The following is a 23,207-nucleotide window of genomic DNA, read 5'->3' as shown; positions in this document are numbered from 1 at the left end:
CTCAGTGTCCGGAAATGTCTCACACACACACTCAGTTGATGTCTCGTAAGAATACGCTCATGGCTCCTGTACTAATTAAAAGGAAATGCCTTTTCAAAATGTGCTGTACAAAAGCAGGTACACCATCTTGCATGATGATCTTGAGTCCTCGTTTGAGCCCTGTGCTGGGACTGCTTAAGAGAAGAAAGACTTCCAACAGACTGAGAGGTAGAGAGCTGCCCCCAGGCACAATTCCAAGATCAGATTTGCATTTCACATGTAACGGTTACACAGGGAGGATTTGGTGTCGGTAAGCTCAGTCGGGATCCGTGCTTAAAGGGCAGTTTCTACCTGGGTCAACCGAGCAGAGGCATTAGGATCGGGCTTCTCGAGGGGAATCCTCTGAGAATGTGCATCTGCGATCCTCTCAGTTCACAGGGCCTCCATTAGAGACAGCTCTTCCACAACGGAGGGGGGCGGTGCGTTATTGTGGAAGCCCACTACTTACAACAATCCTCTTCTGTGTCATCTCAAAAAATAGCATTAACAATTTTTTTAACTTTAGGGCTCCCTTTTCTAACACTCCCCATCCCCTATGGTGGACACAGTTTTGGTTCTCTCCCAAACATCTGACAACCATTACATACAAATTTGTCAGCTAGAAAAAGACAAACAGAAAAGAGTTTTTTGTGGGGTTTTTCGTCGTTGTTTTTTCTGCCTACACTCGACAGCGAGGCAGGCAAAGAGCACAATATGGATCATTCACGTCCTTTTGTGTGTGGATTTGGGCGGGGGGAAGGTCTTAGTGTGATTTAAGTCTTTCATGATTTGGGGAGGGGCTGAGGCGTGCTCCTCTTCCTCTTACTTCTTGGTTGGCTGGCGGTATGGTGCCGTGGCGCTCCCCCCTGAGGAGCTGCTGCTCCCATAGCCATTTGCTGCTGCTGCTGCATTTGGTGCTGCAAGAATTGCAACTGTTCAGTGCAAAAAGAAACATGGAAGAAGGACAAAAAAAAAAATAGACTTCAGTATGTTACTACAAATAAGATAATGCAGAAAGAAATAATGATATTGACTTTAAGGTTTATGTAAGCATCTCAAGCTCGGTTAAGACATGTTAACTGGAATCCCTCGCTAAAACGTCTTCTAGCAGAGTGCCTTGTGTCGTATAACTGGCATGGGTTAGTGAAGCTGATCTAAAGCCTGATACATAGAACATACAAGAGGAGTGTGCGGAGAAACACAGGAGAGTGGTTAATGGGTTGCAGAGGGGAAGGAAGAGGAAGGAAGAGATAAGATTTGGGGCAGGTCATGTTTTGGGGAGTGAGGCGGGATACAGTCAAGCAGCACCAGTGGCGTCTGGAAGACAAATTATTGGCTGTGATCCTGGCGTAAAAACAAACAAACAAACATGCAGCTCAGCAAACCGTGCGTTGTGCTCAGAGTAAGCCAGCAACCTCAACTGGGCAAAAAAAAAAAAAAAGAGTAAAAAAAATCCTAACGGCTCAGATTCATGCTTACGGTGGAACAACCTAATGCCTCTGTCGCAATGCTGTCGGCTACCTTTCAGCAGTCTGTTCCCAGTGACACAGTTTCAGAACCTGCTGCTAAATGGCTGTGCAAGAACATGCCTCCCACTTTGACACTTTGTTAGTTGTTGCCATTGGAAGTGCTGCAAGCTCTGGTGTGTGGGTTGCTGGGAGTACTGGGGCTACTGTGGTCTTTATCAAACAGCATAGTAACCAAACATACAACACAATATGGAGTGAATGGTGTTTATCTATAAAATGTATCTGAAAGAAGATTTTTATAAAAACTTATAATTATTTATTTATTTATTTTAGGAAAATAATACAGTTTATACTAAAACTATCTCAGTATTATATAAAGGGTGTGGATGGAAGCTATTTTTAAAATCCATTAATGTGATAAAAATACTAAACCTATATGTCATAAAGCTAGTTTACCTAATTCTCTCACACTTTATAGTGCAGCACAACAGAAGCCTGCAAGCTAAATAAAAACAAGGAGAGCTGGTGGAGGCAGGTGTGTCTAATCTCAGTGTTTGGCTCTTACAAACTCTATATGTGTATATGGATGTTAATGTTGCCGTATTACTTGGATCTGTGGCTGGTGCTGCTGCTGAAGCCTTGGAGAAGGCAGCGGGGGCCCAGACCCGTCCAGCCCACAGCCCAACTGGGACAGCACTAAGGTGGAGGGGAAGGGGAGGAGGGAGACAGGGATCCCCAGAGGGAAGGACATGATGGCGAGAGGGAGAGAAGCAGCAGAAGAAGGAATGGGGGGGGGGAGTGTAAAGACAGGAAATGAACAAGTGGAAAAAAGTAGAATATTTGCGAGGATTAGCGGGAGAGCAGGGGTGGGTTGTGGTTTCAGGAGTGCATAAACACACACAGAGATGGAAGAAAGAGAAGCAAAAACAAATGTTGCAGGAAGGCCAAAGATAAATGACCGTGTGCGTTGAGTTTTAAAAAGCGCATTATGGGGAAATAGCGTGAATCGGGTGATTCAGGGAGTTTAGCGAATAGGGCAAATTGAGAAGAGGGACAGGAGGACAGTGTAGGAGGAAAGACAGAAGGGTGGGGGCAAAAAAAAAAAAAACAATAAAAAAAAAAGAAAAGAGAAAATGTGGCAGAGAAGAAGGGGAAGTTGAGTCTCTCCTGTCAGATGTTACATGCTCCACTGAGAGGAACAATGGCTAACTTCAACAAAATGGTCATGTTTAGTTACAGACTGAGAGTCCTAATGAACAGTAATCACAGTAATGAATACATTAGTACATCTTATCTTATTAGTACTAGTTAGTGTCATGGTGTCATTTTGTTTAGGAACAGGTTAACGGACCGTATGAAGAGAAATGTTTTGCGTGTGTGTGTATGCTTGTGCGGCTCATACCTGCTGCCTGTGGAGACATGAAGCCTCCCACTCCCAGGTTTATGACAGCCGTTTGCTGGTTCCCTAAACTTTGATCTGACCCCTGGTCATTCTATGAAGAAAGTCAAAGGCAACACAAGGCTGTCACACACAACTGCCACCAAAGCAGAACATGTGACAGTAAATCACACACATATATATTTAAAAAATTAAAAGGAGCAAGCAGTAGTGATTTTGGTCCCATATCGTTAGGAAGTGAAATGTTTTGGCAGCGGTTACAGATTCTGTACATCACGGCCGCTAGATGCCATTCCCTGTTATTCCAATCAGATTTGTTCAAATTAATCTTTTTTAAGATACAGAGTGTCTCAATAACTATTAAGAGGTTTAAATATTTCGCAATGACTCAAATCCAGGTAGGATTTATCAGGTTCAGTAGTTTCAAATTGTTGTTCTAAAGCCATTATTCATTCGCCTCTTTAGGACTAGATTTCTTTTGTAGTTGTGACTTTTTCCTAGTCAGTCTGACATGCAGCCCACTGACTCCATCACATTAGTTTAAATATAGCCCTTTTGCCATTGTACCAATCGGCTCAACTAAACTCGGCTTTTTAGAGTTTTCCATTAGGTGGCAGTACCTGGTGTACTTTTTTAGTACCTACTCGGCGATCTGAAAATGTGACATCAACAGACTGCATACGACCGACTGGCCAATCAGTGGCGTCACTTGATGAGTCATGACAGCGACTCCTTCCCAAAATTCAAACCCGACATTTTTACAACACAGCAACGAGGGAAATGACAAAAACCCAGAGTAGTACACCATCATCTCGATATCCTCCATTGCTGTGTTGTGTCGCATTAAAATGACGCCATGGGACTTTTGGCTGTGTTGCTATAACGACGGCAAGCACATTGAGGTGGCACTCAATTGTAATGGAAAATGAATGAAATTGAGTAGAGTTGAGATTAATCTAAAATGGTGGATTTGATTTTTGTGAAGGAGTCGCACTCATGACTCATTGAGTGATGCCACTGATTGGCCAATCGGCTGCATGAGGTCTGTTGATGCCACATTTTTGGATTGACTCAGATAGCTTGGATCCCCGGGCTGAGTAGGTACTAAAAAGTACCTGGCTGGTACTGCCACCTAATGGAAAACCCTAAAAAACCAAGTCGAGTCAACCCGAGTAGGTGCAAGTAGAAAAGAGGCCGTACAGCGCTCCCTTTAAAACCATGCTAGTTTTCTCAGTTCACAGGTATGAATAGTTTTTGTATTCTATATGAAGTTAGTTAGCTTAGCTTATGCCTAAGCTAACTAACTAAATGATGCCAAGCTACACATCTGTGAAGATGGACACTAAACGTGACCAAAATCAAACCTCTCATATTTATTAGAAGTTAATTTCTAACATCCCTCTGTTGCTGTAATTTAATGAAGATGTGTTCTTCTATACTATGCAAATATAGTTTTTGAGTCTCACCGTTTCCCCTTGCTGCTGAGGACTGGAGGTGGCTGACTGACTCTGCTGTGGGGAGAACTGAGACAGCTGCTGCTGCTGCAGAGAATTAAAGATGAGAGGACCAGTGGGGATCTGAAGATGTAAAATACACACACCAACGAACAAAAAGTGGTGGAATAAAACACAGGGAGATGAGGATGAAGGACAGAGGGAAGGCAGAGGGAAAGGAATGATGCACATGTAACCAAAAAGGGAGGAAAAAGGAAATGGAGCGTTAACAAAGAGATCGGCACTGATCATTACTACTATCAGACTAACAGAGCTACAAAGGACTATAAAGGGAATGGCACAAGCAGTGATCCTCAAACACGCTGTGTCTGCATTCAGATTACATCCTTTACTTCTTCTGCTGCTATTCTTCTAGCAAAAAAACCTTTGCTAAGAGACTCTTAGCAGTTCAAGAGGTAGAGGGGGTAAAAATGTTATCAAGCTAAGTTGTTGTTCAGGTCAGGACATTACATAACAAAAGATGCATGCCCCTTTTTGCAATAAAGCACTTTCAAGGGTTTACACTACATTGCATATGCAATGAGGTGTGGGGAAATTTAAGCTGCTGATTTCACTATTTCAGGTGTGCCAACACAGGTGAAGATCAGGACTAAGTCACTATGCCAAACAAATACCCAGTGCATGCTACTGAAAGTGTGTTAAGACTAAACTGTAGAGTCATACCTGCAGTAGGTTCAGAGGTCTCAACCCAGCACTGCTATTCAGGCCAAAAGGACTCCCTGGAACACAAATCAGAGTTACCACAAAACAGCGAGACAATCAGGGCTTTATCTTATCTCTTCTAATGTCATTAGACCCAGTCTTTTTTTTTTTTTCTTTTTTTTTACTGGACAGGTACACACTCTAGAACTGGATTTAATTAAAAAATAACTTTGTAAATGTAATACTTAAAAAGGTAATACAAAGGGAGACATGACAATGGAATCTTACCCGCCTGTGCTGCAGACTGCATGGTAGGCATCAACCCTCCAGTTGGCAGGATTCCACTCAGGTTTAAGCCTGTACCCAGCATGGGATTGGATCCACTCATCAAAGCCTGAGGACTGCTACACAGACAGTACAAGATCATCATTAAAAGCAACAGTGATCAGCAGGTGCAATGTGGCATTCGAGACAGTTTAAAATTATTACCAGACTGAGCTGACCACGTTGATGAAATTGAGCCCAGCTGGATTGGCCATGACCTGTGACGATGTGGTTCCTGTGGTGATGGATGTACCCATGGTGGGCAGGGGAATGGTCATGACGGGTAGCGTCTGGCTTAAAGCCAGCGGCTGTTGGGTAAAAGGCGTGAGGAGGGCATTCTGTGACTGGTTCTGAACCAAGGGAGGGTCGGAAGGGGTAGGGGTCACTGAGAGAGGAGCGGAGAGGGCATCAGGGGGGTGAGGGGTCGAGCATGGCGTATTGGTAGGCGTTGGGGTAGATGGCTTGGGGGTTCCCGATCCTGAAAGGGGGAAAGAGGGCCACAATAGTACAACACTTTAACAAGACACAGTACTTTTCAGTCAATTAAAATCCAGTAATAAAACTAAATTTAAATTATGAGGCACTGGTTATACCAAAACCTGATTCCCCTTTTAATGTCAATTTGCATGACATCTTAGTTAATCCTTTGATAATACTACAGAAAATAGGGCTTGCAGTGGTCCAGTATTATGTGTATTTGCTAAGCTCCCAATATGTTACTGTTTTTCCATTTTTCTTAAGAAACTAGACTCTTGTCAACATAATTTATCAGAATATGTTCAAAAACTCCAAATTGGGAAAATTCAGAATCTTAAAGTAGATTTAAAACATTCCAGAACAACTAATCAGACTCCAGCACTCACTCTGATTGGATCCCATTGGGGAGAGGGAGGCAGGTGACAGCAGGCCCACCTGGCCCAGCTCCATTGAGTGCTTTCTGTTCAGAGACTGGCTTTTGGCTGGAGGGGGTGTAGGACACTTAAGTAGACCACTGGTGGTTTGTGAACTATATGGATTACCTGAAAAATAAAGAGATAACATATTTATAATACTCTTCCAAAGAGAATGCAGTATTAGAGCAGATCTGGTTCCACCTTTGCTGAGAATGACCTTGAACAGACTCAGAAACATGTTTGCAGTGCACTTAATGCCTCTCTTATAATGCAACTTAATTATCCTAAAGAATCAAACTATCAGATTTGCCTGCAACCCTTCTTTCCCTTCAAACTAGCACACAAATACAGGGTGTTTTTAGCCACAGTGTTTTCCTAATTAAGGATTCATGTGATGTCAATGAACAATCGCTCTAGAAGTAGAAGTTGTACCTGAGGAGCTGCTTCCTGATCCTGACGGCAGTTTGATGGGAGGGGGCCGGTGCTTCACCCCTTTTCCCAACAGAGAAGTCTGGACCAGTGGAGAAATACCATCACCCTGCGTGTGACATTTAAACCTGTTTTTTAGCCGCACTGCATAACAAGAGTAACCCAAAAGTAATGTTCTCATCTGCACTAATTCCAAATCACCAAATATTGATCAGTTTGACACATCTGAATCAGTCTAACTCCCAAGCAAAGAAGTATGAATCGTCATGTTTACCTCATCTTTGCTGGGGGAGGGAGGCCCCTGACCCATGTTGCCTGAGTTATGGGACACTTTGACCTGACACTTGACGTCTCTCTCATACACTCCTTTGTACTGAGTAAGAAACCTGTTAAAAAGACAAAAACCTTGCATCACGCTTTCTAACACCAGATCCCTATGAAGTCTGTATGAATGAATGAATTTCTGAAGAGTAGCCGACAATGTGACTTACCGGTCCGCATCGATCTTTGAACCTATGAGAAAACTGTGAATGACACAAAAAAAAGATGAAGATTAATTTAAGCAAAGCAGCATTTTAATTCGGTTTAGTATAACCAGTTTGTCTTAAAGGTGTCCTTACGGAGGATGTATGAGCTTTAGGTCTGAACTGTCGTCCTCTGCTTTTGATTCTTTAGCACAGTAGATCTTCCCGTACACAAGCGGGTCTCCCATTGACTGGAAAATAGACACTTTGGTCCTCTGAGCTTGGCCCCCAACTTCACACTCAAATGTGTAGTCATCTACAACTTCCTGTGTAAGGAAAAAAAAATAAGAGGACAAAAAAATCTAATGACAAGAACACCTTAAACGGATGTGTGCAGTGACATTATATTATTGTGCAAAATTTAGCAACTAAGTATTGTAATCATACAGTCCGTATATTTAATGTATGGTAGGACTAACTGTAGCATCTTCAGTTCCAATGCTACAGTCACAATAGAAATTGTAGATGCTGGGAGAATAGTATTGCTAACTTGGTTTATATAAATATTTTGACCTTATATAATATTAACACATTAAGACATATTGAGAAGAATCTACTAAGAATCTACTATCTACTTCTCCAACTTTTTTTTCCATGAAACTAACCGATTGTTGTAGCAAAGGATAATGGAAACTAATGTGGAGTCATAATTTATGGCTTTGTATTTTAGTGTAATTTGTTGGTAATTCTACAATAATTAAGCTTCTGAGTTTTTTGTTTGTTTGTTTTTTTACACAAAATATTTTAAATGCAACACAAGTCAAATATGATGTCTGTCTAGATTAAGCAGAAACATGGGGGTAACAAAGGCTGAATAAGACCCCGATGAACAAGTATTGCCTAAACAAATGAAAAATAGATGTAAATTTACTTGTAGAATTTGCGGGGTTTTTTTTTTTATTTATTTTATTTTTTCACATAAAAATGATTGAAAACCATCATTAATCATATCAGAAAATCTTAGCATATTTGTCATGGACAAGGAAATAGTACAAGTACAAGGAACTGGAGGTATTTAAAAAACACAGCATAAAAAGGTGACAGTAACAACCTAAACTCAGTCATTTTATTGGTCAGTCCCACAACATTAAAAGTAGGACAACCTCCTTGCGGATAGGGGAAAAAAAATTTGTGGTTATCCATGGACTGCATACATTTTTTATTTATTTATTTTTGCCCTTGAAGACCAATTGCAAGTAGCTGCACCATAGTTATCTCAGTTTTTTTAGAGACAGGTTGCCTCCCACCATGTATCCTGTGCAAACACTTTGCAATTGCAAAGGCTGCTTGGTGGGAGAGACGTCTCTAAACACCTGTGGTCTGACTCAGACGGACTGCTATCACTCTCAGACAAATTGGAAAAGATTTGTATATAACTGCCGCCTCATTTACAAACAGAAAAGAGTTGGAATCAATCTGAATCAGTCTGTGCCAGTAAGCTCAACTTATCTGTGAAATCTCTTTGCAATAGGAGACTCGGCTCAGCTGGTTAAGTAAATGCATAAAACCAAGTTGCAGAGCACCTTTATCACTTTCCAGTTAAGCTGCCATCCTGCAGCAACTGCGTCACTATTCGTGGAAGAACTACACTGTAGAATGTGATAATGTAAATGTTTGCTTTTCTTCCTTTAAAGAAATAATTACCATTTCAAACAAACACTCCTTGCTTATTTCTGACAGCAAACAGCCATTAATGATCTCAACAATGTAAGGTTATCTGCTGCCAAACTTACCTCAGCAGGCCAGATCACAGTTTTATGATCAGAGTTTGTCAACTGCAAAGACCTCTCAACCACAGCGTACTTTTCCACCTAAATCAACATACATATAAAACTGTCTGTTACAAGGTGCACATTCCATTGTCAAGCCATCACTTGTGGGGTATTAAGTGTTTTTTATAAGTAGTGTTGGATCAAGTATTTAAGTGAGGGTTTTATAAAAGAGCTACTCACATCAATTTCCTTGGGCACAGTTAGTTGGCAGTTGTTCTGCTTCCACATGTCAACACACTGCAAGAGATGATAGTTGACAAGCCAGAACAACAGGGAGAAAAACGGGAGGTGTTAGAGAAAATCTGTGAGAATTAAGTGACGTGAGATTTTTGTCAACGATAGCTAACAGTAAACACACCAACTTGTTTTCGCCTATTGTTCTAATGACTCCCTTTGGGTTTAGTTGATAATTTAGAAAGATGTAAATAGAAAAAAAAATGGGATCTGTGCTTTGTGACACTGTGAACTTTGAATAGACCCCAGATTTTACCATGACTGTTTATACGAAGAAACATCATCTACAATTATATTGTCATAACAAACAGATGAATGATTCTCATTTAGGAAAATGTCTGCCAAATTTCTGTCACATTTTCATGTAAAACTGTAAATGATCACAAAAGTATCAGCTTTTAGAAACATTCAAAAACACAGAAAGTGTTTAAGTTATTACTTATGACCAGAATGTCAGTGAGATAGTAGCTCATCCAGCTCGTGAGCCGTCACAATTCAGAAGTGATTGTGCAGAATTAAGGTTATAAGTTCTGTTGTCACTGATTGGCTGTGTAATCTAACGAGGATTCAAATCCACTAAGAAATCAAAGAATCTTACAAATTGTCATATCCAGAATTATTAATTATTATTCTTTCACTAAAATCTGACAGATCAAGGAGGAGTAGCAATTCTTGTGAATTGTGGAGGGATGGAACAGACAGACACCTCACCATTGAATAAACTTATAGGGCCATTGACTGGATGAGCTAAAAAATAATTAATGCCGCAATCAAATTGAAACAAATTTTTGGTATTTATCTTAACTCTTCTGTACAAAAGGTCAGATATCCTTGAGCTATGTCTTCCCACTGAAGCAGAAGATGCTCATATTGGTGCCACAGCAACTCTGTTATACCTATGGCTGTACCTCGAATTTCCAGGTCAGTGTTACTTACTAAATAGCATAGTTACAGCGGGAAACGCAGCATCAGAACTGTGCTGTCTTTGAGAAGGGCTTTCTCAGAGTCAATCACGCCTAGCCTAGAGGCTACCAAAGCCTCCAGTGGATCTAAAATACTGCACCGACAGTGCTAACAAGACAGATCATATTTCTCCCATATTAGGTTCTCTTCATTGGCTCCCTGTTAAAATAAATGAATTGAATTTAAAATTCTTCTCCTAAAATACAAAATCTTGACCAATCAGGACCCATCATATCTTAAAGGCCTCTTAGTGTATCATGTTATCCCAAAAGCACACTTTGCTCTCAAACTGCTGGCTTACTTGTAGTTCCCAGAATTCCTTAAATTAGGACAGGAGGCAGTGCCTTCAGCTATCAGGGCCCTCTGCTGTGAAACCAAATCCCAGTTTGGATTCGGGCCCTCACCTTCCACGTAACCTGATGTGTACCTCCTGAGAAATGCAACCACACTTGGGGCTGACACAACCCACAATGACTGGCGTGGATTATGGCATAAGTCTAAGAGGGGATTCCAGTTACACTGCAAGTTACAATGTTACAACGTAGATTTCCTGCATGTAGATATTGTAGATTTCAGACTAATGCCTGAACTTAAGCACAATTCAGGCATTTGTCTGTGTTTTGTTTTATCTCCTTGTGCGCTCTTTTTGCTCCCTGACCCTGATTCTGCTGGAGGCCTCTTTAAATATTTCCTTCCAATTGTCACAATTTGTTGATCATAAAGGGGATTGCCTCATTGTTGGGGTTTCCTCTTGAATACTGCAAGGTCTTTAACTTGTGATTTGGAGCGACATAAATAAACCTGAATTGAACTGAATTGAGGGGCATGGCATTAAAAAATGGATCAGCTGCATCCATTATAATAACATGGACCCTCAGGTTTTACACAAACTTGTGGAGTACATACTGTATTTAACGCCAAATGGAGCAGACGGAATACACGGAGATACAAATGTAATCTATAATAAAGTAGTAGTAGTTCCAGTTCATACTTCTGAACCTCGGTATATACATTACAAACTGTGTGGATGTTTCCCACTTACGTTTCCGATCTTTGAGATCTTCAGGTCTATGACAGGCGCGGGTTTCCTCTCTTTTCTTCTCTGTAGGTAGTCGTAGAGTCGTAGCTGTGGTGGTATGGGAAGGTGGGACAGCTCCTGCTGCCTGTTCAGTGCAGCTCGAGAGTGCCTCTTGAAACACCTACAATGCAAACAAATAACTTGTGTTAACAAAACCAAGGTCTTTGCTTCATTTATTGGCTTTTTTCCTTTACACAGTCACAGAGCTTGCACTTCCCTGCCTTCAATTTCAGAAAATAAACATCCGTAAATGAGATCTTTATCCTGGCATAACCGATTTCACACTAAGCTGGCCTTAACCCAGATAAGCATGAGAGGGTATTCAGTACCGTTTCATGGAGCGAGTGTTCATTTTCTGTTTGTTGTAAAGCAGGCGGTTAGCTGTGCAAGTAACAGAAATGGAGGGGTCCAGGCACAGAGGTTCAGCTGTAGCCAAAATCAACTGACTTTCCAACTGCAGTTTGTCATCCTGAAGCAAAGAGAAAGGACATGTTACAGAAAACACCAGAGCCTGGAAGATTCTGGGATGGAGCACCACACTAGTAAATCCAAATGCACTTTAAATGAAAACACACAACAAGGTGTTTCAGATAAAACATACTGAACATAATACTTTACCTGTGTCCACTTGTGGTGGTCACTGGTCATGGCATGGACATCACAGATGAGAGTCTGCAGGGAAACAAAGTTGTTATGAATATAATGTAAGTTAGATTTATTGTGCTAAAGATCTAATGTGGTTTTCCACTCATCCCTCCTTATAATCTTATTCTAGCTTTACCTGCATGGTTGGCCGCAGTAGGATGTGTCTGCTTTGATAGGTGGGAATCTTGGTATTACCAGACTGCCGGTAGTCTCGGACCTCTACTATTACACAGCCACAGTGGAAGATGTTCACCTGACACACAAAGCATGACCAAGAGGTGGTTACAAACACAGGGAGCTCACTAATCAAAATAGAAACCTTACATGGTTCTTCACTCTTTATATATTTAAGCAGAAATGTGACACTTTTGCTTAAAATTATTGGATTTCAAAATGCATCACGCATGCACACAACCTGTGATTTCTCCAACAAATCCACCAAAATAGGAGGCAACTCCTCAGCGTCGAGGTACTCCAGCAGTTCTCTTTCTTCGTATGGCAGGCGAATGGTTTCAGAATCTAGAAAGTAACACAAACATGCAGGTGAGACAACTGCAGCACAAAGACTCGAAAAACAAAACCCAACAGTCATGTGTAATGATCTAACTTGACTTACCAGATCCATTTTTGCCCCTGAGCATTAAAGAATAGCCTTCATTCCCAGGGTACAGATTGACCACCAGACATGATACAGACTCCTGAGACACCAGCTTCTCCAGTAGATTCACATTTCTCCTCAAATTCTTCAGAGAGACAGCAAACGAAACACACAAAAGACAAATTCTCCTCATTAGAAGCACAAACCTTATTAGTTATACCTGCTTAATAGCAGTTTTAAAAAGTATTTTCTTACCCCCCCCAAAAAAAGAAAAAAAAGGAAGAAAAAAAAGAAGCTATCTCTCTCCTGGCAAGTGCAACAGAACCAAGGACTCCTCGAAGTGAAGCCTAAGACACCCCCCCCCAAAGGAGTGTCTCTTTCCAAAGAAAAAAAAAGAAAATCCACAAACCTTGTCATAAGCAACTTAACATAGGATCTATTTTACCTTTTTTTAATATCTCTCAATCAAGAAAAAAAAAGCATGCCACTAGGGAGGACGACTCCGTAAATGATTATATCCTGTCATGCTGTTACTGGCAAGAACCTCTTATCACAGCTAGATATAGACTTCCTTCTTCAAAGGTATGCAGTGAATGTAGTTAGTTAGTTAGTTAGAGGGAAAGTAGTTCCTGCAAGAGGCTCCTGAACAACGTTTGTGGGTTTGTTTGTTTTTTGTTGTTGTTTTTTGAACAACTGGTGGAGTTTAGGTTATGATTTATTTAAGAAAAAAACACATCGTCAAAATCTGACAACTCTCGTCAAAACAATAGCAACAACAAAACAAAAAGTATGTAAATCTATTCTGGAACAAACTGTCTCTCTAAGAGAATTTTTAACCAACAGTTTTCCTCACTAGTAGCATGACAATTTTAAATTAAAAAATACACACACACACACAAAAAAAGGTACTTTGAAATGCTCCCTTATTCACAAGAGGTTGCCACAGCAGGTAGCATGTTGGATTTGGCAGATCTTTACGCTGGATGACCTTCCTCGCTCAACCCTAAAGAAATCTGTGTCTACTCCCCAGATCAAACCAAGAATCTTTAACTTTGGCAAATTTGTGAAGCAGTAATATACAGATCCATTAATTTATAAAAATGAAACATGACGTGTATTCTCCAATGAACAAATACGAAAGCCAATTTAGATATTCCTGACCTAATGTTTATAATACTTTAATAAACATGTACATGTTTATTCCTATGTTATTTAAAGATAATAATGTGAGTTATGTCCAGGTTAATTCAGCAGGTTTCGCAGTAAACAAAAGCAGGAAGCAACTTTAAGTTCCGGATCCACAAGTTACTGGGGTAAATCACTGTTACAAAATTGTTGCTTCTCTAACTTTACTACGTAAAAAAAAATCAACTTTTTCCAAATCATTCCCCAAAGCTTGGTTTTAAGTAAGGTTTTATTAGATCCAGTAATTACCAAGTAACAAGTGAGTCATGGTGCATAACACAAACCTTTAACTCTGGCTCTTTCTCACATTCCTCTATGTAGAGCTCATAGAGCTTCTGGTACAAACTCTTCCTCCCACCAGATGAAATTCTTCGTTTGGCTGGTCGTTGTCGAGCACTTTCAACAATGTACTGAATAACAAATAACACGCGTTATTAATGGATAATGGGGCAGGAAAGGACTTATTAACACGGTGAATAAATTGTGCTTTATGTTTCTGAGTACATGGTTTTTTCATGATTTCACAGCAAGCAAAAAACAGCGGTTTTATTACCTCGGCTCGATCCAATGCATATTCCAAAACTTGTTGCTTTGGGGGATAAAATTAAAGTGAAACAGATCAGCAACAGCTGGAAGTCACAGACCAATAGAGATCGGAATCTGACATGAAACACTGCAGCAGGAGTCCTTTGTCTATGTAGAGATGAATGAACTGACAGAGATTAAACTTACCATTGTGGTCCACCGCCAGCTGCGAGCTGAGTGACGGTAGACGATGCTGTCCTTTCTGACCCACACTGTCACCTTCCTAAAGTGACCATTCACAGCCTGCACGGCAACACAACAGAGGACACGCAGGCAGCGTGAAGAGAAAACAAAAACACAGATTACTGGTACATTCATAGAGATGCACTCAGTGTGTTGCTGGCACGCTGGTAAGAGAGTGCTGATGCCAAATCATCCAGCTGACACTCAGTCAGAGATGCCACACACAAGCAGCTGCAAGGACTGATGAGCCAAACTGTTCCATCTAAGTTCTTTTACCATTAGCTTATATTTCAAAATGCAATAATAAAGTAAACGTGACCAAACGATGTGTCAGAGTTAATACAACAAAACAGGAAAGGTTAGTGAACTCTGATGACTGTGAGCCCAGCCAAGAGAGAGGAGCCGAATAGCAACAACTCGTTGATGCCTGACCGTTGGGCTAACGTAGCCACCGTTAGCATGCTAGCCCGTTCCGAGTGGGCAAAGCTGTAAGTTACAAGCTACGCTGCCAGGCTCACGTCTTCCGAGACACAACCCGAACAAGCGACGACAGTCTAAACAAACAGAGTCGACTTGCCTTTTAGATTGCATAGCGGTCGACTGTAGCTCCGATGTAAGAAAACGAAATGAAATTGAAATATCGGTGTCTTCATTGAAAAAAAGTCGGAGCAGCAGCCATTTTCTTCCAGTGTGTCAACAACAGCTAAACTTCCGGTTTGACCAGCTGTGGGCGGAGCCATACTGAGCGCCTACAAAGTTGCGCGTACTCTTGGACTATAGGTATATTTACATATTTACAATAGGCTATAACTGTTCATAAATAGATGCTGTCCCAAACTTTAAAGCAAACACATAACTAGTTGCAGATGTAGACCTCTGGAGGTTTCAACTTTATTTACTTTCATTACTTCAAGCAGTTTGGTCATATTGGCACACCTGGAAGCAGATGGGATTCCTGCAGAGTGAAACTGATCGTTGTTTATGATAAAGTCAACTGGAATTTCTTTCAAACAGAAATGTTTTGAGAGCTAAATGGCACAAACCATACTGGAGTATGCCGTTATAGGTAGGCAGAAAGGGGAAGTTGCAAGGAGTAGAGTGAAAGTAGATGAATAGAGAGTGCAGGCACGGTGGAGTGGGTGGAGATGAGTTTCAGGTGTGATTTGTGAAAGAAGAGTAGCAGCAAGAGGGAAAGGGAAGGCTTACAAGATGATAGTTAGACCTGCTGTGATGTATAGTTTGGAGAAGATGGCACTGACAAAAAGACAGGAGGCCGAGCTATTGGTGGCAGAGATGAAGATGCTTATTACATTTTTTATTGGGAGGTACTATGGACAGGATTAGAAATGAGTACATCAGAGGGACAGTTTAGACTGAGTGGTTGTGAGAGAGAAGGCTGAGTTGGTGTGGATAGTGGACGCCCCCTCCCTGCGATCCCAATAAGGATAAGTTGAAGAGAATAGATGGATGGATAGTTCTATAATTTCATAAGTGAATAAGTTCATAAAAAAGCAAAAACATGTTGTAAGTGCATCTACAGTTACATGTCTTATAATATTGTATGTTGTTAAAGCTTTTGAAAAAAAATGTTGCTAGGCTAAATTAAACTTAGTGTACTATGTCACCTTTATTACTAAGCTTAAATATGTTTTGTTGATCTTTTGGGTTTTTTCTGTTTTTTTGTTAAAAAATAAAAAACTCAAAAACAGCTCTTATGATAGTAAAGGTTGCTGACTCCCCTGAACTAGACACATTTGCTTCTTTTTTTTTTCTTTTTTTTTGCAAAATATATGATTAAATTAATCTGAAGATTATAGTTTACATCTTGATACGAAAGTCTGGTGTATAAATAATTTGTGCAACTGCTGATTAGCCAATGCTATCAATTTAAAGGATGTTAGTAAAACAGGATTCTTTAGAACTGTGGACTGAACACAAACATCCCCCAAGGCAGCTCACTCTCTGGGCAGCATCTACTTTTAAGGGAATAGTTTTGTAATGTTTATATATTCATTTTGTTTCCTTTGTTATATTTAAACATACTTTAAGAAGTTTGTAGTGCAGTAAAAACCTGATAAAGGTGGTATGACAGATGTTTACTTTGATTACCAAACATTATGTAGTAGGTAATGGATAATAATAGGTACTCATTTTTAAATAACTGGACATAAACGACTTAAGCTTATCTAACTAGTTTATTTCTCAGCTCATTCTCTTTCTCTTGACAATACTTCAATACGTTATTTAGAGATAAAACACAAAGAAGAAAAGGCAAAATGTGAAATGTAAAAGTGAGGTCAGAAGTCAAATGTTACATGATATTTGGATGCAAACTATATTGTGATATTTAGAATCCCTATTTACCAGTATCATTTCATACATGTTCCCAGTATAAACAGAGAAGGATCGAAGAAATTCTATTCAATTCAATTTTATTTATACAGCGCCAAATCTCAACAACAGTCGCCTCAAGGCGATTGTAAGGTAGACCCTACAATAATACATACAGAGAAAAACCCAACAATCATATGACCCCCTGTGAGCAGGCACTTTGGTGACAGTGGGAAGGAAAAACTCCCTTTTAACAGGAAGAAACCTCCAGCAGAACTAGGCTCAGGGTGGGCGGCCATCTGCCAAGACCGGTTGGGGAGAGAGAAGGAAGACAGGATAAATCTTTATGAAAGTTTGACTTTATTTCACCTTGAAAAAGAGGTCAGAGGTCCAAAGCACTGTGATATTTAGAATCCCCATATATCATTCCCTACATGCCTACATGTTGTCAACGCAAATAATGTCAGTAAGAAACAGTTTTAATAAATAGCTCTGTATTATTATATTATTATCAATTTGACCTTCAGATTAATCTATTGACCTTAAAGGAGAGGTCAGAGGTCAAACTTGACATGATATTTTAAATCTTTATATGGTATTTGCTGTTTTCAATACACCAACATTTGTAAGAGTCATAGTTTCTAACTTATAAGGCTTTTTGTCAACCATAAAGTCATTACACCGACCTTGAAGACCTTAGTGTCTTTATCCTGTTTTTCTTCTTTCACCCCAACCGGTCGCAGCAGATGGCTGCCCCTCCCTGAGCCTGGTTCTGCCGGAGGTTTCTTCCTGTTAAAAGGGAGTTTTTCCTTCCCACTGTCGCCAAAGTGCTTGCTCATAGGGGGTCATATGATAGTTGGGTTTTTCTCTGTATTTATTATTGTGCTATTTACTGTACAATATAAAGCGCCTTGAGGCGACTTTTGTTGTGATTTGGCGCTATATAAATAAAATTGAATTGAATTGAATTGAATTAGTGGATGCAAGCAAAATTTGAATGGATTGTTAACATGACCCCACTCTAAACCCCTACAAAGTTTTATCACAATTTTTCGAGTTATCGTGTTTATATTCAGACAGAATGACATGCAAGAGGTTTGGCAGAGACAATGAAAATGATCCGAATGGATGCATTTAAAAAACAAACAAACAAACAAAAATCATTTTAAATAAGACTGAGTAGCAGTTGCAGTATATTAATTCAGGTTTCCAAATAATTTAAGAATTTATTTGTTAATCAAACAGCAGCTACTTTGTTGCCCAAATTGTTGCAAAAACAAATCGTTCTTCTAATTCTTGAAGGGATATTTCAAAGAGGATGAGAAGTCACTTAAATGATAGTAAGTTTTACATACAGTTACAGTGTATGTAAATTGGTTGGTTGAAATGCCATGACTCTACAGTAGGGGGAAGTGGAGGATAGCCAATTCATCATGCTCATGTTTCATGTTCCATTTGGCCAACAGATGATGTGCAACAGTATGAAAGAAAACTGATTTCATATGCTATAAAGTTACTGTGTGCTTTTTTCTTTCTTTTTCTTTTTTTGTACAGTTTTACCTCTTACTTTTCGTAAGTTAAATATTCACTTTAGAACACAACAGAATTTTAGTTTTGACCGTATAGTGACTTTAGATTGTGATTTAGAAATGTATATAAAAGCACGTTATAGCCAAAGGGCGGGCATGATTATGATTCAAAATAAGCACTTCACAGAGAAGTTAGTAACAGAAAAGTTCTGAATATTATTGGTTTATTTCAGTATTAGTGAGCATGTTTTTCTGGGTGCTGGCCATAAATGTTCCTGCTGGGAATCAGTTAGGACTGGTGCTCACCTGCTCAGCACACACACATGCACACAGGCAAACACAGGACGGGGCTTGCCTGAGGTCAGTCACATTTCAAATGAAAGCTTCTAAAACATTTGTATGTACACAAAGGGCAGGACTGCAGTTCATTTGCCTGTGGAAACGGCTTTGACTGACTCAGTAATGAATGTTTCTCCGCTGACTCAAATCCCACGGCTAGCTTTATGAAGTGATGAATTTACCAGAAATGAGGCATTACAGCAACACCACTTCTTGGACAGTTATTTGAAAGGAAAATAACAATCAAACGAATGGGTTACTGAATTTTTGTGTGCACATACATAAACAGATTAAGAAAATGAGCGAAGGAAAAGTCTGTTTCACATTGGATAATGAACACCATTCTCCAGCTTTTATACTCTGACTTGTTTCTGTCCAGGACTTTCGCAAAGACCCAGGCTGCGATGCTGAACTGACATATCTCCTCACAATAATTCATTCTTTATGTCATTACGAGCTGAAATTCATTGGAGCTTGGCATGAACAGTGAAGAATCACATAATACTGAACAGCGGGAGAGTTGGAGACTGTGCTGAAGAAAAGCGCAATGTGACTAAATTGGATGCCAGTACTCGGGAGAAGTGCCCAGATGAGCTACCCTTACTGGATCTGGAGTATTTCTAGATGTGTGAAAAGATTAGCATCAGAGCTTGTGCAAAAAGCAAAGTCACATAAATCTGTTAAAAGTTACTGCAGACATGTGCACCCTGAATGCATATGAGGAGGGATGCTCCATTTTAAGCTTATTGGGATGATTATGACTCCAAACACAAAGTGATGGGAAATATTTGGCAGGTCAAATGGGTGGCAACTGGTGCAATACATCATAATTTATCTTGCTTATCTTCTGATTTGATTGAAAATCTTTCCTTTACAGGAACTGTATATGCAACAGCTGACATGTTCAGAGTAAACACTGAAACCTGGCTGGCGCACGGTGAAGTTAGCCTGAACAAGTTAATATACAGTATGAATCAAGTCATCAAAATGTATCAAAAAGCTGCTCTCAGATTGAGGCAGCATGTTATAACAGCTTACATACACTGTAATACACACACTGTATACACGTTGATTAAATACAGTGGCAGCACGGTGGTTAGCACTGTTGGTCCTGAGTTCAATTCAACCATCAGGCCAGGGTCTTTCTGTGTGAAGTTTGCATGTTTTCCCCATGTTTGCGTGGGTTCTCCCCGGGTACTCCGGCTTCCCCCCACATGTCCAAAGACATGCAGTTAGTGGGGATAGGTTAGTTGATCAATCTAGGTGTGAATGCGTGAGTGAATGTGAGTGCGAATTGTTGTTTGTCTCTGTGTGTTAGCCTTGCAACAGACTGGCGACCTGTCCAGGGTGTACCCCGCCTCTCGCCCTGTGACAGCTGGGATAGGCTCCAGCGCCCCCCCGCGACCCTGAAAAGGATAAGCACAAGCAAATGGATGGATGGATAAATACAGTGCAATACACTGTTTTAAAATGAAGGATGCTTGTTTCCATACACATTTTTTTGCTGATTTTTCACACTGAATTTATACATTTTTCTGTTTACAGAAACCTCTGTAATAATAAAAACAAAAACTGATGGCAGAAAATTACCAGCACATTTTCCCTTTTTGCTGGAATGTCTTTCTTTTTCTTTCTTTTTTTCTTTTTTACAGTGTAGTAATCCTTTGTTCCTGACAAATTAAAAATGGCAGCTCAATACTCATGAACTCCACTCATGAATTGTGGAGAAAGTTCCATTTGGGTTTTTGGATATTGTTTCCAAAATAGACCTGCAATCATTTTGCTCATAGACGTGGCAAGTGGCCAAGGATGACGACTTACTCTATAGGACATCTTTGTATGCAATGGTGGGATTGCAGTATAAACAGCTCTTGGTTTTAAAAGGAGTGTACTGAGTCCAGACCACATTTGTTTATTTTTGGATAAACAATATAGTATAGTACTTTATTCTATTATATATAGTATTTTATTCTATTTTGTATAGTATGTTATTCTATTTTATCTTATCCTATTCTGTTGTGTTTTTCTTAATTTTTACTGGTCCTAACTCGTAGTTTCTGGCGTGACCAAGCTGTTGGGTTTTTCACTAATAACTACAGAATAAACTTGTTCTGGCTTAATTAACTGTGTGACTTTGACCTATTCTTTCCTGTACATCTGCATTTGTTATAAAAATGTACAAAGTCATCATGGCAATATTTCTAATTTATTCTTATATGGTAGAATTTAATGTGTGATTATACTGGATTGGCACAAGCGAGCCTGACAGGTGGTCATGGTTGTGAAATAAGCAAAATTAGTTATGACAAGCAAACCTTCAGGGAACAAAATAAGCACAGTAAATGATTCAGGATTCACAACATGGCAGATTTTCAAAGCCAAAAGTCATTTAGATGTGATTTCTTACTATAAAAATCTTTTTAAATACTAATCATGCTGGTTTACTTACAGAGGACAGGGGGCCTTTTTCCAAATGCACTGTCATTATTTAGCTGTGCCATGAGCTCTCTTCATATTTTTCCACTCCAGGGGGGAGATTTGAGTGAACTTCACGCAGGCACATCATGGCAAGAGAGCCGTTTGGATGTAGTAGCAGATCACGAAATATAACAGGGAGATAAACATGTGCTGAGGAGGAATGGCAGAAACAAATTCCTTACACACTGATGACAAGCAGCTGGCCTAATTATGCACACATCTACCATTAGTCTGTTCCCCTCCACGAATTCTCCCACTTTGATAAATATGCAACGTGGAAAACTATGGGAAAGATGACTTTTCCGTCGGGACTTGAGAGTCAAAAGATGGAGACTGCAGCTGTGCTGGAGTTTACAACATCAACCTCAGCTGAAGGCATAGGATGAGATAATTCTCTGGAGGATGTACGTTTTCAATACTGCACAATCTGAATCCACATTTACATTTATCTAACTTTAATTATAAACCAAAAATGTGCTTCTATCTTGAGGAAATGGACTTAAGGACATGAGTGAAACACAGGAATTGTTTGAATGTGAAACTAAAATAAGTGTAATGCCTATTTTCTAGAAATGTTTTCACCTAAAATCTATTTACTCAAAGCTACCTGAATTTCTGAGGATCATCTACTCAGTTCAGCTGTACAGTGCTCTCACTAAGCAAGCTCTTATTATTACAGGGAAAAATGAGTAGCACGAGTTATTATTCATTAATATTAACCATTCTTGAATATATTCAATTTGCATCCCCGCTTGAGAAGCTTTTATCCATGAACTTTGTGCTGTGAAATTTAATAATTCAATTCAATAATTTGATCATGTCACATCCTGACCATAAAGCGAATAGCGAACTGTTTAGAAGTGGGTCCAAATGTAGCAGGAAGCATGAGCTGCATATGATTACTTTATGAATGCGGGGGAAGATAACAACGCTGTGGTTCTGAGGGCCACCAATCACCGCTTCAAAGGGCTCAGTTGCGGTCCTGAGGGGATTATGCTGTAGCTGTATAGCTGGACCTGCACGCTGCGAGCTTGTGCCTTGGCTTTTGTTCCAAACAATGAGCCATTTGGTCCTGTTGCATGGAATTACACTGCTGAAGAGGAATCTCATGATTTCACATGGAAGAGGAGCAGGAGACCCACAGAGAGTTGGCCGGTAGCAGCAGTGAGAAAAGCGCCTTTCGCTTTATGGATGCGATTGAAATATAGCCTGTGTGTTTTACTCAGAGTTTGAAAAACAAAACAAAGTCACTTTTGTTTTAATACACTTTCTAACTTTTTCAAATTTCTCATTTAATATTTACTTCTTATGACGCCTCAGACACAGGTGATAAGTTATGCATTACATGGTAAAACAGAGAGGAGAAAAAAAGTTGAGTTTCTAAAGGCTGCCTTCAATTATAAATCTAATCTTCAGTTCAAGAACCTCCATTCCTGTGACATGCAGTAAACACTCACACATATTAAATCAGTTTATTATTATGACTTTCATCAGCATAAGTCTTTTGCTGTTGGAGGTCTAAGATGACTTCATCTGTCACAGAGGCAGAGCTGAAATAAAAAACTAAAACATTTCTTTGGTCATTTGCTCAAGTTCAACTCATACTACCCTAGGACTTATGAGAATTAAAAAAAAAAATTCTCAGCATTACATTTCCAGTTCTGGGGAAGATCTGGAGATATGGAACCAGGCTGCCAAGTTGTGATTGTCAGTCCCACTGAGATCACAGCTGCAGCAGTTCAGTAAACTGTACACATTTCTTGCTTGTCTTTGACAAAAACTGCAGCCATGAAACTAGCACACTTCTTTCTCCTTTGTTTCAGGTGGACAAATATTAAGATAATATGCTGTTTAAACCAAGCTTCATGGCTCAAGATAATCTTGCTGAATGGTAGGGCTATTGAAAACCTGTCTGACCCTGTGGTTTCATGTTTCTTGGTCACTCTGGGATTGGTATAGTAGGGATGCTGCCACATTTTAACAACTGACAAATAATAGACAGTAAAATAGAATAGAATGTGGTGGAATTGGACTAATACAGTATAAATAAATATTTATAATCTCGCCTATGTGTA

At 39.8% G+C, this 23,207-nt stretch overlaps 1 protein-coding gene across 7 annotated transcripts; it reads right to left on the bottom strand.

Annotated features, from left to right (window-relative positions):
- Positions 1-151: 151 nt before the first annotated feature.
- On the bottom strand, positions 152-15,174 carry supt20 (SPT20 homolog, SAGA complex component). Of its 7 annotated transcripts, none has more exons than XM_005463235.4 (24): positions 15,033-15,174; positions 14,420-14,515; positions 14,241-14,276; positions 13,972-14,097; positions 12,521-12,647; positions 12,320-12,423; positions 12,041-12,157; positions 11,878-11,931; positions 11,589-11,728; positions 11,224-11,380; positions 9,165-9,221; positions 8,946-9,023; positions 7,309-7,478; positions 7,180-7,212; positions 6,963-7,074; positions 6,692-6,797; positions 6,230-6,385; positions 5,532-5,844; positions 5,331-5,446; positions 5,064-5,119; positions 4,353-4,427; positions 2,890-2,980; positions 2,095-2,183; positions 152-950 (listed from the first exon to the last, which is right to left on the bottom strand). In XM_005463235.4, exons 2-24 carry the CDS (start codon positions 14,420-14,422, stop codon positions 801-803), a joined length of 2,466 nt encoding a protein of 821 aa, XP_005463292.1. In that variant the 5' UTR covers positions 14,423-14,515; positions 15,033-15,174; the 3' UTR covers positions 152-800. The 7 variants fall into 7 exon arrangements, with proteins under 7 accessions (XP_005463292.1, XP_025766600.1, XP_019219297.1 ...); XM_025910815.1 differs by having other exon boundaries at positions 4,353-4,463; positions 5,331-5,443; XM_019363752.2 differs by having other exon boundaries at positions 152-935; positions 4,353-4,463; positions 15,033-15,173.
- Positions 15,175-23,207: the final 8,033 nt, after the last annotated feature.

This window comes from Oreochromis niloticus, linkage group LG10 (genome assembly GCF_001858045.2).
Source record: "Oreochromis niloticus isolate F11D_XX linkage group LG10, O_niloticus_UMD_NMBU, whole genome shotgun sequence".
NCBI lineage: Eukaryota > Metazoa > Chordata > Actinopteri > Cichliformes > Cichlidae > Oreochromis > Oreochromis niloticus.
The sequence above is the reverse complement of the archived record's forward strand: the minus strand, read 5'-3'. Positions and strand labels throughout refer to the sequence as shown.